The sequence below is a fragment of the Danio aesculapii genome, chromosome 5 (assembly GCF_903798145.1).
Source record: "Danio aesculapii chromosome 5, fDanAes4.1, whole genome shotgun sequence".
Lineage (NCBI taxonomy): Eukaryota > Metazoa > Chordata > Actinopteri > Cypriniformes > Danionidae > Danio > Danio aesculapii.
This window is the reverse complement of record NC_079439.1, coordinates 61,639,712-61,658,554: the sequence shown is the minus strand read 5'-3', so window position 1 is coordinate 61,658,554 and position 18,843 is coordinate 61,639,712. Positions and strand designations below refer to the sequence as shown.

At 35.4% G+C, this 18,843-nt stretch overlaps 1 protein-coding gene across 1 annotated transcript in view; it reads right to left on the bottom strand.

Annotated features, from left to right (window-relative positions):
• Positions 1–12,045, bottom strand: part of lig3 (ligase III, DNA, ATP-dependent) — a 25,943-nt gene extending 13,898 nt beyond the window's left edge. Inside the window, exons 1-8 of the mRNA XM_056458616.1 lie at positions 11,925–12,045; positions 8,963–9,554; positions 8,743–8,871; positions 4,785–4,997; positions 3,747–3,898; positions 3,505–3,671; positions 2,103–2,180; positions 641–809 (exon numbers count right to left, since the gene is read on the bottom strand). Of these exons, the coding sequence (XP_056314591.1) occupies positions 641–809; positions 2,103–2,180; positions 3,505–3,671; positions 3,747–3,898; positions 4,785–4,997; positions 8,743–8,871; positions 8,963–9,506 (1,452 nt within the window). The 5' untranslated portion in view covers positions 9,507–9,554; positions 11,925–12,045. The remainder of the gene's footprint in view (positions 1–640; positions 810–2,102; positions 2,181–3,504; positions 3,672–3,746; positions 3,899–4,784; positions 4,998–8,742; positions 8,872–8,962; positions 9,555–11,924) is intronic.
• Positions 12,046–18,843: the final 6,798 nt, after the last annotated feature.

Genomic DNA, 18,843 nt, shown 5'->3' with positions numbered 1-18,843 from the left:
TATAAAACATTTTTGTGGGCTATTTTCAGCTGAAACATCACATACACACTCTAGAGACATCAGAGACTTATTTTGTATCTTAATGAAATAAATCCTAATGTAATAAAAACCCAAAATGCAACATCTCAGAAAATCTGAATATAACTTAAAACCAATAATAGTAATAATAAAAATTAACACAGAAATTATGGACTACTGACAAGTATGAACATATTCATAGTACAAGCAGAATAATTGACTCTTTTCATTGACTATTTTCTAATAACTTACACACTGGAGCAGATTATTCTGATTATATAAAAAAATAGCATTACTCTGCTCATACTATGATTACCACACCTAAAGACATAATTTTTCAGACGCAGTATTTGTCCCCATAGTATAAGGAAACCACATTCCAGAAGAACCACCAGCTCTGCACATTTTCCATGTCTCCTTAAAACACAGCTGATTCAGATCATCAGCTCATTAGCAGAGACTGAAGATCTGTAATAGGTGTGGCAGATCAAGAAGACATGCAGTGCTGTTGGTCCTCCAGGAACGTGTTTGAGAAACCCTGGTATAAGGGATGGCAGTTATAATTAATGACAATTTAAGTTTTTGGGTGAACTATTCCTTATTGTATATTAGAAATTGATACCAGCATAGGCTGTACTGGGGTCATCAGAGATGCCTCGATGCTGAGGATCTTTCGGGGGCCGGTTCCATTAGAAGCATCCTGCTGGTTACGCAGAACCCTGTCTATCACATCACCGAGATTCCGGGAGGCTTTGAAGGCATCATAGGCATTGGGGTCTACAGCATCCAAACTGATGAGAGAAAGGTAACAAAGAGTGAGACAGAACAAATAACTCATTTAGGTTGTTTACACCTGCTATTAAGACGTACTTTGGTCGATCATGTCACAAGTAAATGAAGGTGATGGATTACTGTTTACATCAGTTTTTTCTTGATATAATTGAGGAAATAGTCTATGGGCAGGTGTAAGTGTGGGCTTTATCTAATCTTTTGAACTATTAATAAAAAATTAAGGTTGCACTTTTACATACAAACAACAAAACAAACCACAATAACATCTGCTCTTATAGTGCAAAACTACACCGAGCACTGTGGGTTTGTGTTAGTATTAAGAAAGTGAACACTTTGCTTTTTTACATCTTTTTTCATCTTCAAATCAAACTTATGGTGTTCGATTAAATCCCTTAAAACATGCTTTAAAGGTCAAGCTAAATTTAAATAATGTTTTTAAGGTGTTGGTATTAGTATGTTAGTCTTAAGGATATCTAATAGCTAGTGTGCTGCAAAACAGTAACAAAATTTGCCTTTAGAAGAAATAAACATTAAAAGTTTGCAGTTTGTCACCACCTAAATCAGGGGTGTCCAAAGTCGGTCCTGGAGGGCCGGTGTCCTGCTAACTTTCGCTCCAACTTGCTTCAACACACCTGCCTGGAAGTTTCTAGTATACCTAGTAAGAGCTTAATTAGCTGGTTCAGGTGTGTTTGATTAGGGTTGGAGCTAAACTCTCCAGGACACCGGCCCTCCAGGACCGAGTGTGGACACCCCTGGCCTAAATGGATCAACATTTTTTTGGACATCATCTCATACTTTAGTTTCTCATCAAATCTTCTAACCAATCAATTGCTCTGTAGTATCTGACATGCCCCACCCCTTCACTTGTTTTGTTTTTTATTTGATGTGTTTGAGCTCAACCACTTAAACCAAACTCTATTGGCTGTTTTTATTAAAGAGGATGAGCTACTAAATGTCCCGCCCTGTTTTCATGTTTCAGTTGAGATTATGTCAAACACTGAATAAAAATGCATATTTTAAAGAACTTCACAGGACCTTTCACAAGTCCTATATTGTTAAAAAAAATGAACAATATACAGAGTAGGTCCTTATTGGCTGCTTAAATGCATCGGTTCAAACAAGTGTTTACTCTATGATAGCAATCGACTTGGATGCGTTTCTGACTTTTGGATGTGGTGAAAGTGGACAAGCTCAAAATGTTTCCAACTACATGCACCTAAGTTAGTCCACTTGTGGTCAAAAATGCATCTCAGTAGCAGTTGTCTTAAAAACTATTTGTTAGCATCACTTACATGTGTTTCGCCCCCGAGTTGATTTTCAAATCGTGTTTGACCAAACGAATGTAGCACTTCAGATCATTCCCGGTGCATCTGAAAATAATGCAAATATATATATTAATAATAATAATTTAAAATAAATTAATTAACAAAGTACTGTTGGTCCTAAATAAAAGGTTTATAAACATTATTAAAATATATTTTTAGTTCCACAATTGTTTTAAATTTAACTGAAAAGAAAAGGAAATAAAAGTGACTCACTACATAAAAACATTTATTATTAACGTCAGGCATTATTTAAAGCAAAATTGAAACTAGCATGTAAAGTGTGTTAAAAACCAATCTGCATCTGTATCATACAGTGCCAATCCAAGTGTGTGCATGCCTTAAACATCATATCTGATGTAATATATGTATATTCATCCAATAGTTCATTCAAAAATTGCCAATCATTACCTTGCATAGTAAGCAAAAAAAACGTGTCTTGAAAATCTTTTTTTGCTTACAACAGAAGTTTGGATCAAGAGAAGGGTTTCTAAATGATGGCAGAATAAATAAAATAATCTTTTTTGTAACGATGCTTTACACTGCATCACGCAGATGGTAAGTCTATATTACAGATAAAAAATGTGACTTCTATTCCAGAAAACATGTTCAAATTAGACCTGTCAAAAATAATCAAAATATCGACATGACCTCAATCATTTTTGGTGATGCAATATATATTGCTCAATCATAAAAACCAATTCTAGCAACATTTTAGCTGATATTTCTATCTCTATTTGAGGTGTCAGTGTCAGTATGGTTAAAAACCCTGTAGTATTTAGTATAAATTACTATAGTATATTTTCATGTGGGTGTCTGATATCACAGTGTCTGTTATTTTTTTACATTGGACTTCTTATTATTAACATTATCATTTATTTGTTTAGGATTTACGTTTTCACATTCGGACTATAATGCCTAATTATTAAATTAATTATACACATGCACTCCTGTGCTCATGGTGACCCGAGTTCGATTCCCGCCTCATGGTCCTACGCCGATCCTTCCCTTCTCTCTGCTCCCCACACTTTTCTGTCAATACTCTCTACTGTTCGATCAATTAAAGGTGAAAAATAATTATATATATATAGATAGATAGATAGATAGGTAGGTAGGTAGGTAGGTAGGTAGGTAGGTAGGTAGGTAGGTAGGTAGGTAGGTAGGTAGGTAGGTAGATAGATAGATAGATAGAAAAGAATAAACTATTATGTGTTCTTGGGGGAGTGTACTTGCATTATGATGCCATTATATTATCATACTGGTATTATATAATGAGTGGCATAAAATGGTCTAAAAATGACAATAATATTGTTTATCGATATTTTAACAATTAGATATCATGGCAAACTTCAAATGTATAACTTTTCCTAACTTTTTAGCAATGCTCTGCAGCTCTGCCTGCTGATCGTCCTCCTTTGTGAGCTGGGATAATCGGCTCAGTGAAGCATCCACCTCTTGGATGGTCAGAAGACTTTTTGCTGAAGGAGGGAAAGACTTGCTGTCCTCGAAAAACATCCGCACCGTCTCGGAAACATCTCCCTATGAAGATCAATGAGGAACAGGTCAAACATCTCTCCTCTTTTCTAAAAGAAACCTTCAAGCTACACTACAAACCTGTTCCAAGTCTTGCACCATGTCATCCTGATTGCAATTCAGTATGCGGCTAAAAAGTTTGACGATTTGTTTGTCATTTAGGTTGTACACATTCTTCACCACGCCTGGGAGAAGAAGCTTCACTGTCAGGAACAAATCTCCTCTGAATTTGTCTGTGAAGATTTGGGAGAGAGATTCATTAAAACGGGTCACTGAGATCATATATTCATGTTAATATTAAGGGGTTAGTTCACCCAAAAATGAAAATGACCACAATTTATTCTCACTCAGGAGTTTTTAAAGCCTTCGCGAGTTTTTATCTTCTGTTGAACACAAAGGAAGATATTTTGAAGAATGCTGGTTGCTGGCATCCGGAGAGGAGTTTTTCCTCTCAATAGCACTACTTGTCTCTGCTTTTCAATGTAAATATGCTGAATGGATGTGTTTGACCATTACACTAGCATCTTGTGAACGCTGTGTTTTTTTTTAGATGATTAAAGATCGCCAACTTTCACAAACTGTGCAGCTCATCACTGCCAGGTTCAAAAGCAGTGGAACAATCAGAAGAGGTCGGAGGTGGAACAACCATTGCGAGCTTCTGTTTATTGTAGAAAGTTAGCATGACAACCGTTTTATTTACCGTAATATTATGCCGGATAAGGCGCTCATTGGGGCTTTGTCCAGAATATCTTGAGTCATATGATCTATCTTCAAGTGCTTATAACATATTGTCTTTCTATTTCTGATAAGTTTATTATAGTTGTTATTATATCACATTCATAATATCGCATCACATGGACCTCGCACTGCCCATTTTAAACCCATTCCCGAGTGCTGTATTAAGCATTTATGAAGCATTCAGTGTAAATGAGCTCATAGACTACCATAGTAGAATGTAACATACAGTCCGGAGGAAAACAAATGAATCAAAAATCTTTTGTGTTCAACAGAAGAAAGAAACGCAAACAGGTTTTGAAGAAGTGAAGGGTGAGTAAATGATTGTGTATTGTAGTTTTTGGTTGAACTATCCCTTTAATGACTGATATATTCCATGCTCACCTCCACCTGAGCCTTTTGTTAAGAAGTCTCTGACGATCTCGGTCTTGGCGTTGTAGCCTGACTTCTCTGCAACTAAAGCACAGAGTTTTCTGAACTCGCGAAGTAAGTTGTCTTTATGTGTGGGGTCACACATCTGAGCTGATAAAACGCTACCCTGAGAGGGTTTGGCTGGAGATGGTCCAGGACTGGAGGAAGAGGAACCGGCCTTGGTAGCTGTGGACACAAATTATTGAGCTTTGTATTACGCTGACAAGTATGACAACTTAAAATGATAAATCAGGGGTGTCTGAACCTGTTTCTAAGTTTAACTTCAGCCCTAGTCAAACACACCTGAACCAGCTAATCAAGGTTTTTCAAACTCAATAGAAAACTCCACACAATTGTGTTTATGTAGGAGCTGCTTAAAAGCTTAAGTCTACAAGACATCAGCCCTTAATGAGGACCGCACACCCCTGTGATTGATTATCATGGCTTAAAATCAACACTTAGCCAGTTGCAAAAGAATGATAGTCTCAACCTTAACTGCACCACACACACATACAGCCATGTAAAAAAAAGTTGAGACATCCCATTCAATTGTATGCTTTTTCATATCATACTGTACAAAAATATGGTATTTGGCAGATCGCTAAATTCGTAAGATAAAACCTTTCATTTATTTTATATAACCTGTTATTTATTGAACAAAAATAATCCAACACTAAAATGTCAGATTCAGATCCTCTAGATTTTTGTTGTTATTGTACAGCTTTTCTTAAAGTACATTTTTCTGATGTGCTTGACGCATTTAAAAACATACAGTTGAAGTCAGAATCATTAGCCCCCCTGTTTATTTTTTTCCCCAATTTTTTTTTAAATGGAGAAAAGATTTTTTCAACATTTCTAAACATAATAGTTTTAATAACTCATTTCTAATAACTGATTTATTTTAACTTTGCCATTATGACAGCACATAATATTTTACTAGATATTTTTCAAGACACTTCTATACAGCTTAAAGTGACATTTAAAGGCTTAACTAGGTTAATTAGGTTAACTAGGCAGGTTAGGGCAGTTAGGCAAGTTATTATATAATGATGGTTTGTTCTGTAGACTAAAAATAAATATATTAAAGGGGGTAATAATTCTGACCTTAAAATGTTTTTTTTTTTTTTTTATTAAAAATGCTTTTATCCTAGCCGAAATAAAAATATAAGACTTTCTCCACAAGAAAAAATATTATCAGACCGTTGTTGACAGACAGAATGTTGTTGTTCATCTGAGGTTTAATTTCCCAAATTACACAGATAATATTTGTATGTCCTGAAAAACTGGAATATCACAGTGTGCCCTAACTTTTTCACATGACTCTACACATATACAGTTGAAGTCAGAATTACTAGCCCCCTTTGAATTTTTTTCTTTTTAAATATTTCCCAAATGATGTTTAACAGAGCAATTTCTCCAGTATGTCTAATAATATTTTTTCTTTTGAAGAAAGTCTTATTTGTTTTATTTCAGCTAGAATAAAAGCAGTTTTATATACATTTTTATAAACCATTTTAAGGTTAAAATTATTAGCTCCTTTAAGCTAATTTTTATTTTAGTCTACAAAACAAACCATCATTATACAATAACTTGCGTAATTACCCTAACCTGCCTAATTAACCTAGTTACGCCTTTAAATGTCACTTTAGGCTGTATAGAAGTGTCTTGAAAAATATCTAGTAAAATATTATGTGCTGTCATCATGGCAAAGATAAAATAAATCAATTATTATAAATGAATTATTAAAACTAAATTGACGTCAACTTTAATAATACTTTAATAAAAGACTTTAATAATTGAACTGACTTCAACTGTATATGTATATGAATAGAATTTATTGTAAGCGTTACTAGTAAAATGTGAGAAATTTGCAATCCATTTGTGTGAAACTTTGTTTTAATCTTTACTCTCTTTATAACTGAAATTAAAAAAAATGTTGAGGTCAGTAAGATTAAAAAAAACAATTAAAAACTACTACTTTTAATATTATTATAAATATACATTAAACTGATTTTAAAAATTACAGTAAAGTAATTCATAAAGCAAGAAACATACCATAACCTACTGTAAATGCTCATTTTCAACAGTCTGTTCTAAAAATTGTTTAAAATGATTAATTATTAGACTTTAACAACATGTTTCTGGATCACCCAATCACCCACCCATTAAAAACAAACAACAGTCCATTTCTCTCTTTGTGCTTAAAAATAAGTAAACATTTTTTGGCATTTAAACATTTGTAATTTTACACTGAAAATAAATGACAGAACAATAAATAAATAAAAATAAGAAAAAAAAATAGTATTTGTCTATTGCAGGGCTTGAAATTAATTTTGCTTGGTAGCACTGGTGCTCCCAACTTCAAAAATTTAGGAGCACCATAAAAAATGTAGGAGTGCCTACTATAAATGAATGAACACCACTGCAAATTGTATATTAACGGATTTATTGTACTTGAAAACAACATCAATCAGGACTAACAAAAACCAGAAACAACTATCTAACTAATGCTGTAATGACATTGATATTTGCACAATAATTTCAAAATTAATGTCTAATCATTATAAAATATTAATGATGACGAAGATGACAATAATACTAATAATGAGTTACATGTCTTATTATCATGCTGCCTTGAATGTGCTTGAATGCGAGTTGTCTGCTATAAAAAGTCCTACTACTACATTATGAAAAATAAATCTCTGTGTGCATCAAACAAAAATTAAGCATTGCAGTAAGAAATATCAATTTTGCACTTGTTTGTTGTTTTTATATGCATGTCAATTTAATAAACAAAACATAAAAGACTAATCATTTAATTCAATGCTGAAAGCTGCAAAGCAGTCATTAGTAATTAAATAGAAAAATAAAAGAAATATCGGACAAAAGAAAGAAAAGTCTCGCTTCTACTACTCTTTAAACATTTTGGCGCCGATTTACATTTTTCTGTTTGAGGAAAAAGCAGGTGAGTCAGCCGACCCAATATATATGAGCGGGGCAGAGCAGGAATCTCACGATGACCATCTGCGCAATATCGTTGTTTATCATGAGCCACAGTTTCTGTTTAAACTTAGTAAAGGAGAGCTTCTTTGGCGATGATGTATACAGCGTTAGATTTTACATTTAGCGGCCATTTGCGCTGAATACGCAGTGAACGCAATGCACCGAGACTCTGGCCATAAAACAGCTGATCCACTCTGAGTCCTTCAGCACTCCGAAAACACTCGGTTGATCTCGGCTGGCGGATGAGAATTCACCACATCATCGCTCACATCGGCGACATTATTTGTAACTTCAGGTGGGTTTGCAAACCTGTGAACTTTTTATTGCGTCTTGCTCAAACTTCAGCCGTTTGCATTTCCTGTGGTCACAAAAGCTCCTTGTCATCCTTATCAAAGCGTGAGCGTGTGGAAATAACGAACTTGCCTTAATTATAGCCTCAGCCATACTTAATCCAGTGTGTGTGGTTATTAGTCTCCGTGTACAAGCTCGTAAATTTAAACTAGCACACAATTGGCATAAATTTGTTTAGTTGCAAAAGTTTTGTGTCGAGAAACCTTTACGAAAATTAACTGTGCCGAATTAAAGTGCGGTTAATAGTGAAACCGGTTAATTAGTAGCATCCTTAATCTTAAAAGACAATTTGGTTACAACAAGGCTACATTTGGGTTGTCAGTGAAAATCTAATAGATGCCTAAGAATAGCCCAAAACTAGACTCGTCATCAAATACTACACATGTGAAGTCTGTCTAAACTGTGTATTGATGAGTTGTCTAGTTTTTGGTTATTCTTAGATGTCTATAAGATTTTTTACTGACAACCCAAATGTCTATGTTTAGACGTCTATTAGACATCTGATAAAAACCAAATTGTTTGGTAGGTAGGCGTTGTCTAAAGAAAACTGCAGTTTAAAAGAAATATATAACTGTACCTGTGAAGCCAGAAAACTTGCGTGGAGCATTGACTGTTGGATCAGCTAGCGGCGAAGACAGCTGTCCGCTGGTGTTTAGCTTTGCTTGCACTTTCTTCTTTGGGGTTGAATTAACTTTAGCTGCCAGTTCTGTTTAAGAGAAGAAACATTGCTCAACACATATCACATCGGCAGTAATGAAAACTAAACAGAAAGAGCAAAACAAGCACTGAGCGAATACCTGAAACATGTTTATTGATGAGATCTTTATCCTCATCCTGAAGTTCCTCCCATCCCTCCAGCTCAGTGATGTCCTCAATCTTCTTTGTGGTGGCCCGCGCTCTCTCAAGCTTCTCAAAGATGCACTTCACGTGGTACCATTCCTTCATTTCCCCTGCAGACTCGCTGAATGGGTTTGGAACGATCTTGCCGATCCGGACCAGACCTTTCATGATCTTGTCTTTGCATTTCTTGCAGCCTGCCGTGCCACGTTTGGCATATTCCACGCAGTATCTCTGCTCCGCCATATCCGCTTGTTCACTCCTCCACACAGGCCAGGAAATGTGGAAATAAGAGCTGGAAATTAAAGTAAACGCTGGAGTGTGTGGCGCAGAGAAAAAGACTCCACTGGGGCTTGATTCAGAGCCCCGGGTAAATATAAGAGTCCTCGAGCACTGGAGATATTGGTGTTTGAGTGTTGCTCTGAATAAAGACTCTCTAGAAAGTTTGGTCAAAGATGATCTGCTGAGTGTCCTCAATGCCCTGCCAAGCCAAAGACTGGGCATAAAGTTCAGTAAGACAGAAGAGTCTTCATCTCAAAGTAGACGGGAATCCTTCAAGAAAAATTGAAAGTTATGATGGTCAATGATGGTCATTTTGAGTTGCTTGGAAAACTTAAGACTAGTATTTTAAGTATAGGCTGGTGAGCTGGCAGTAGGGCTGTGCGATTAATTGAAATCGAATCTGAAATCGAGATATGAAATATAGGCATTATATAATTTCCCCCACCCAGAGCAAATGCATGACTGCCGTCTGTGTGTGACAGTCTTACTAGCTAATTGGGCAAGCTCAATTTCATTCTGCCCAATCAAAATTGTGCAAGCGAACTATGCGGAACGCCCACAACAAAACAAACAAACAGCGCGGACAAATGGGATGATGGCATTTGCCGCTGCAGAAGCATTAACAGACAAATTAATATCAAAGAAAAACAGCACGTCGGTAAGATTGGAATATTTTGGTTTCAAAGTCACAGACACCAAACAAAAACAGGTCATTTGTAAGAGCTGTCGCAGAATTGTAGCCACGGCATGAGGAAATACACCAACCAGCACCTAAAAAAGCACAACAGGCAGCTTTATGAGGAGCATCTTGCTAAAAATCAAATGAGAGTATTACCAGTGACATTCGATCTAGTAGCGAGCAGCAGCAAAGTACAATTTCAGAGTTGTTCGCAGCTGTTACACCATATAAAAAAACATCACGAAGGCACGAGGAGATAACTAACTGCATAATTCACTACTGTTTGCTATAGAGAAAAAGTAGTGTTTCATTTCTGAATGTTTAAAATAATTTTATTGTTAAGAAACTGAAACAGCGTAGCCAGGGTGATGTGAATGAGGTTATATAGTTCACTGTTCCTTTTGAACATTTACCCGACGTGTCCTCTGGAGTTTGTTTTCTATATCAAACTTGCGAAGTCTGAACTTAAGGAAAGGATGCAAGACTGAACTTTCTGTAGGCTACTTAATATTGAGGAAAAAGCCCCAATCAAATAGGCGAATGTCTGCAGCCACACCTCCGTTTTCAGATGTCTCCGTTTTCCCCCCATCCACACTGAGACGGAGCAACAGCATTTCAGAATGAAAAAGGCCTCTTCAGGGTTTCCAAAAGGCTCCGTTTTTGGCGTAGTGGGGACGGAAGGTGTAACCATAGCAAAACTTATGCATTTGAAAACTAAAACGTATTAGTGTAAGCAGGGCCTGAGATGCAGAGCACAGACGCTCTTGACAGTTCTGGAGGTAATTAATCATATAAAACCACTAACACTGAAACGGTTAAGCCATTTTAGAATGACCAAATCAACATTTCAGATGTTTTACAATGTGCTCAGCCTGCTGGTTTGTTCATTCACATACATTTTTATCATCACATGATATCTTATAACAAAATTACATGACCTTTTTTAATGCACATACTGGAATTCGATAAAGTGTTTTCATCGTAGTTTTTGCGCATCTTTTCTTATCGAATAAAATGTTTATCCTACTCAGTTATGCGCATACTTTTTTGAATGTGCATTTTTAATATCTATGGGCATCTTGCCGATTTGGTGCATTGAAGATTAGCTAATGATTTATTTTAATTACTTAGCCTGACATGTTGACTGTTTTAAAATGTGTTCAAAAGGGAAAAAAGTTTTTGTTATTTACCCAGACAATTAAAAAGCGCATATTTTAGAGCAGTGGTCACAATACCGTGAAACCGTGATATTTTATCCAAGGTTGTCATATCGTCAGAATCATATACCTACCCATGTCTTACATGGGTACAGTGACAAATTGCAAAATCAGCTACATACATGCCGTCAAACATTTCTCTTTTTATGAATCATACTGTATTGTTCAGTACTAACGTATTGAAGTAATGTTGATTGACAGGCTTCCTATATATTTTTACCATGGTACTTTAAATATTCGGTGTGAAATCAAATGTAAATATGATTTCAAAACAACATTAGCGCTATTTAACTGACTGTGAACAATTGTGTTACTTTGACATTGGCTGCTAATATGATTTCACTATTTACAATTTGCAAATAATATTTTTCTGGAATCATCTTAAGGGGAAAGTCTGAATGTGCGAATATAAAACCAACTTTACCTTATTTACTAACGTTACACTTAAAAGAAATTCAGTCGTGTTAATTATAAAACACCTGCAGTAAAACAATCTAGTGCATATGAATATAGACTCTTTAGCAACTTTAGAAAAACAACAACGGTAATTGAACAGCCTGTCTTGAATTTGTCATTTCATACAGATACAGTGGTCACTTAAAGTTATTTGTTGATAGTTTTGTTTACGTGTCGCTTTGTTGATCAACGTGGAATTAGCTCACATGCTAATCTTAGCTAAACTCTGCACCAACAGCCATAAAGAAACAAGAGGCAGCATTGAAGTTATTTTAAACTCCGGATTACCTCAGTCTTCATTGTTAACCGATCCCAAGCTCCGGTTTTCATTTTAAAAAGCACTCACAGATGTATTAGCAAAAGAGAATGATTTTTGTATTGTGTGCCGTCCCCTTTAAATCACACGAGTTCTTCCTCTTTGTTTGGAAGTGGTTCCTGTTCAGTGCGCATGCGCATAAAACATTCAATTTATGTTTTGTTTTATAGTATGTATTGTTGACATCGTTTATCGATCTACTTGACACGAATCCAAAGTGACTGCGTCCAAACACAACTTTTCTCGTTGAGACTCGTTGTAGTCTAAGATTAAATCAAAACACGTTTCGTAACAAAATAAAAGCTAGATATTAAATCCACAAACGGTTCCAAGACCTGTTAAGAGAGCTTAGTCTTATCAAGATAAGAAAAATGTTTATGATATTCAGTGGTGGAAAGAGTAGAACAAAAACATACTCAAGTAAAAGTACAATTAATTGCCCAAAATGTAGTCCACGTTAAAGTATCTGTTGTAAATATTAATCAAAGTATGAGTAAAAAGTAGCCCCTTCAAAAGTACTCAAGAGTAGGGCGTATTACGCTACGCCTTTACATGTCATTTGTGCATGTCTGTGTAAACGTAACATTCTGTAGTGCAATGTAATAATACATTTCTTAGAAGTTTGATTATACTGCAATTTTTAGACACAAGTAGCTACTTTTGGAATAACCAATTTGAGAATATCAATTGGAACTTGATCTAGACTTATAACAACAAATACTGTGTCACTAACAGAGTCAGTTTAATCTTTAAAATTATACATAAAATATATTCAACCAACCAGTTTCTGAAGTGATATAAAGTTGACCTTTCTAAATCTTGTGTTTTTTGCAGAATGGATGTTGTTAAATATTTCTGGTTTGATGTTTAATGTCTATTTAATATACTAAGTGGTCATAAAATTATTATAAAGAAGAGATGACATATTTTACGTAGATAAAAAAGATATAGATAAGAATCTCCTGTTTATGTTAAATCTTTTGATATTATTAGGCAAGTTTCATATACACACACACGTGTAAATGGTCGGAGAGGAAGTCTAACATATTCCATTTTAAGGCCGATTTAAAAATTTGTAATAAAACATTTTTTGATACTCTTAAAGGACTATTAAGTTGTAAAGCGACCAGAACTGTGAATATACTCCAAAAATGAAACCCCTCTTCTCTGCAGTCATTGTTATGTATACCTGCTCTTGTTCTTTGTTTTGTTTTTTCTCTTCTTCTTTATTTTAGCTATTTTTCTTACAGATGTTATGCTAAAATGTGAATATCCTATTGTAAAATTTGTGATGCATTAATTTGGAAATGTTCAGCAAATACAATAAAAAAATAAATAAATAATAAAATATTCTGTAGTGCATTTAGTTGTTGTTTAAGGCAATTTCATCAGTGACATGCAATCTAATCTAAGCTTTTTACAGATATTCTACAAAGCTTCTGACAAGAGCAAGTTGGAGCTAAACTCTGCAGTACATTGGCTCTCCAGGACTGAAATTGGGCACCTATGGCGTAAAGTATCTTCTAGGACACTTTTAATGCTTCCAAACTGTTGTTTTCAGGAAAATAAAAGTGACTGCAGGTTGAAGGAAAGTAGTGGAGTAAAAATACCAATACAGTACTAAAAATTTACTCAAGGGAAAGTAAAAAGTATAAATTACTTAGTAAATTACAGTTCCTGAGAAAAACTACTAAATTAAGTAATTTGAATATTTGTAATTTGGTACTTTACACCACTGATGATTTTCATATCCTGTTAATCCAAAAATGTAAAGAACTTTAAAATTATGAATCACATTTATTCTAAAGAATTTCTAAGCTTAAAATTCAACATTGGTGACTCAAATGTATGCTTGTTTTGTAATTTAGATATTGAAACAATTGAACACTTGCTTTCGAATTTTATTTTGGGACCTTGATCTTTTTTCAAACAACTTTTAACCTTGAAAAGAAAGCATTTTTAATAGTTTAAAGTGGTGTTCTGGGTTGGTGATGTATATCGTGGTACAAAAGCCTTGTGTACGTACTGGTTTCTCTCTATTTTATTTCTTATACATTATATTATTTCAAACTACTAAAATGTCAATAAAAGTTATATTGTTAAACTGTAGAGTTGAATTTTCAACATAAAAAGTCGACAGAGCAGAGATCAAGATCTCATAATGCAATTCACAACCGTAAATAAATGGAAAACACTTGTGAATCACAAAATACGGAAACCGTTAATTACCAGATATTTGTTTTACAGTGTAGGGTTGGTATAAAATATCACAAAGAATGTGAATATGTAAATTAATCACCAGGGGTTTACTCAAACTTCAATTCATGCTTGCTTCAGTGACAATGAAATAGCAAATGTCCCATGGTGCGACGTAACTGACTCTTAAAGGGAATGGGAGATGAGACTCTGATTAGTTTAATGCATGGTATGCTCAAAACACACCCATAACTCATTAAGAGAATAAGCACAACCCTGTTAAGACCTCGCACCGGCGAGCAATCCGTATTTTTCCGTCCTTAAAATAGCAAAAGTGGATTCGGACATGCCCTTAATGCTTTACAGCGATGCACTTTCGACTTTGCACCTAGATCATTAAAATAGAGCCCATGTTGTCCGAGAAAGATAAACGTCCTTACAACACATGCACACTTTGATTTGAAAAACAAACAAGTTGACTGCAGTTATCACGTAGTATTTGTATTATGTTGTCGTTTCCATCGATGGCCTGAATTTTTTTTTTTTTTTTGCAAATATTATTTTTGTCTGCAATTTATTTTGGGCTTTATTGCGGATTTATTTTCATTAGTCTTGAAATTATATTAAGTTGAGAATACTGAGATAATTTAGCTACCTTATATAACGTTTCACAGAAAATCATCTGCTTATTTAGGTTAATAATATGCAAAAGACAAAGAAATTGTGTAATCAGTGTTAAAATAAACAACAACAACAACAACAAAAACACACCTACAACTTCACTGACCAATAGTCAGTGCACAATGAGCAAATTTCTTATTGTTTTCAACAAGATATTGTTTTAAAAAACCCAACTACTCAATTAAATATTTATCTTTGAGTTAAAACAACCCAGTATATTTTGGAGTGTGGTCAACAATTATGCATTCGATACCAACCTCATCCACCAGATGCCACTAACAGCGTAAAATCTAGTACTTGAACTATATTATTAAGTTTTGTGTGATACGTTGAATTATTGAATAATACAATTTTTAAAAAGCAGATTAAATTAACATTTTTGTTCAGGACTTTTGTATCACACGAATATGAAGTTGTTTAACGATTTATTGTGACTAATCGCAAACAAAAGTTTGGATAATTGAATGCACACGCACACATACATGTACTGTATACACTCTCAGAAACAAAGGTACAAAATCTGTCACTGACCTTTTCAAAAGGACCATTTTTATTCATTAAGGTACACATTTGTACTTTTTGGGAATTAATATCGACCTTTAAGGTACAAAAGTGTACCCTAAAAGTACTAATGTCCACCTAAATGGTACAAAAGTGCACCTTTTGAAAAGAAGTGTACCTTTATTTCTGGGTTGCACAATGGCTCAGTGGTTAGCACGGTCACCTCACAGCAAGAAGGTCGCTGGTTTGAGTCCCGAATGTCCACCCAAATGGCACAAAAGTGTACCTTTTGAAAAGGCTGGCATTTCTGTGTGAAGTTTGCATGTTCTCTTTGTGTTCTCCCCCCGGATTTACTCGGGGTGTTCCAGTTTTCCCCACAGTCTAAAGACATGTTTTATAGGTGAATTAAGTAAACAAAATTGGCTTTAGTGTATGAGTGTGTGTGTGTGTGTGTGTGTGTGTGGGTGGGTGTTTCCCAGTAGTGGGTTGTGGCTGGAGGAGCATCCGCTGTGTAAAACATATGCTGGAAGAATAGTTGACAGTTCATTTGATAGATAAGGGACTAAGCCGAAGGAAAGTGAATGAATGAATTTCTGAAAGAGTACTCTTTACCAATATTTACATATATTTATATATATGTAAATGTAAATGTAATATGTAATATGTAATGTAAAATGTAAATGTATATATGTAAAATATATGTATGTCATTTAAATATTTAATGTTCATATTGAAATGTGACCCTGAACCACAAAAGTACTAACGTTGCAGGGGTATATTATTAAAATTAATTATTTATTAAAAATCATTTGAATAATATGTAAAGATCATGCTCCATGAAGACAATATATATATTTTTTATCTGCTTCCAGAATCTGATTGGCTGATAGCCATGCGATATTCCGCAATAATAGCACTCATACAGCCTCCTCTCCCTTCTGTTTTACTCCGCCCTCATAGAGTGACAGCAGATTAATAAACTCACTACAGTTTGACAAATATTCCAGCGGTTGGACAACATAATGTATTTTTGTGGCTTTTCTAGGTGAGAATGTAGTTGTTTAGATTGCAACTATGCAGTTTATTTATAAGGACAGTGCAAAGACCAAGTACCAAGCAAAGACAGTTGACTTTGTCCTTCCACAAGATGGCAACAGAGACCACATAATAAGCCCTTAGAGGAAAAAAGATCTGCATATATTCAAACTACAGCTAATCAAATCATTATAAAATTGGTGAATGACTTTCTAATTCAATCTATCTCTTTTGTGTGTTGCAGTGCTGTATTTATACCCTATAATTGTAATGCATTGAGTGTTAGATGGTACTCACAATTTCAGGAATATAATATGTATTTTGTGTTGGCCACTATTTGTATAACCCTGAATTACTTTTTGGTTGGCCATCTGTTAGTTGCTAATGAGTTTTCATTACTGCAGACAAGTTCATTATAAAGAAAGAAAGAAATGCCCGCATGTGTTTAGCGTTTTTCCTTATCGCAAACACAACAGGAATCTGGTAGTGTTTGTGTTGCTTTGCCTTTTTTGGGGTTAGTTATTGTGATCTCCCGACTGCAACAGAAATACTGTGAAATCTCTGTAGACTGATGGCATTTCATGCTGTTCAGCCTTACAATCTTAAAATGTGGGCAGAAGCACCTGTTTTGTCTTCACTTTAGACATTACGCTAGAGAATCATTCTAGTACTAGCTCTAAAGTGACATTGGTGAAGTAGCAACGGTTTTCCAGGTCTCGTACTGCTCTCCCAACAAAAAATGCTTGCTGCACACATACAGCTTTGCTGTATCGGCCCTGACAGGAACGTGGGAAAACACATGCAATAAACACATACAACCTTTCATGAACGGCTAAATACTGCATGCCGTATGCAGAGTCTGTGGACGCGGTCTCCCTAGTCATCAACATAGGGGCTCACAGCTTGGCAGGTCTGTCTTGCCTTGGAAATGCACGTGCAGTCATGAATAATAAAACTCTGCTATGAATAATAATGAAAAAAAACGGCGCGTCATCACTCCACTTGCAGTTTTGCGCCACGTCACCGATTTTGATCTCGCTCCAAAAATTATTTTAAACCCGGAAGATGAAATTAGCTTACAAAAGATTGAAATTATCCAGTTTTCCCCACAATTAAAGCTGACATGTGCTAACATTGTCTTAAGTGATGCTCAACACACACAAATCTGTTAAAATCTCAAAAAAAGTACTCGAGGGTTTCTTGAATCTTTAACATTTCTTCATCAGCTTTCATCCAGAATCCATATGCAAATGACAAAGTCTAGTTAAATTTAGTGCACCACGAACCAGAAGTCAACACGACACAGTTATTTGGCGCCTTAAGCTGAAACTCCAGACTCCAATCCACTCCAAACCTCGGGAGGACAAAAAACTGACCATCAGCGAACCCATGTGGGAACCCAGCTCAACAGATGGAGTTCTTCACATCACAAAAGGAATGCAAGTAATGCATCCAGACTATACTGAATTAGTGTAAATTACATACATAATCCCTAAGAAACCATAGAAGGGTTAAATTGATGACTTTTGGTTCGCTTGGTTGGGTCTTACAAAATCATTACACTCTCAAACTCTACTTTTTCTTCCTTTATCTTTTCTCTACAACCTGTATGTGTGTTTGTGGTAGGTGTTGGAATAGTCAAAGTTTCATTTTGTATAAAGAAAAGAGCCATAATAAAAGTTTTTTTTTTCTGTTCAATCCACTTAAATTTGTCAAAACGATTAAGTTAGCTTAATTAATTTGTGTTAGGTCAACATGAAGGAACTGTGTAAAACACAGCATTTTTTTACAGTGTAATATATACAATATGAGCACAGTGCCTTGCTCAAATACAAAACTTAAAAATAGATGTAGTATAAACCACGATACTGAGAATAAATTGAGAATAAATTCCATTATAAGCAAACTCCAATAATTTTTGTGATGGGCGAGCTCAAACAAACCTTATCATCTTCCTGTGACAAACAATCACATGCCAAGAAACAAGAACAGAATCTTCTGTATGTCCTCAGTGTTTCTCAAACACGTTCCTGGAGGACCACCAGCTCTGCACATTTTCTATGTCTCCTTAACCAAACAGAACTGATTAAGATCATCAGCTCATTACCAGAGACTGAAAAACCTGTATTAGGTGTCACAGACAAAGGATACATCCAAAAATGCAGTGTTGGTGGTCCTCCAAGAATGTAGTTCAGAAACACTGCCCTATGGCATCTAAAAACTGAGGATGATGATGAGCTTTTATTTATCACAACACTTTTACATGCAGGGAAATTGGACCCCTCTGACGATACACAAACAGTACAAAACTGTGCATAAAATGCAATAAACACTAATATTCACCTGGGGCAGCCTGCCTGGGTCACAGACCCTGCAGCTGGAAGGCAAGGGGCCCTCAAGAGCCCAAATTGCAACCCAGGGAGACTGGCTGGCTCCTGGGGCAGCCTGCCAGGGTAAGACACCCTGCAGTTGGAGGGC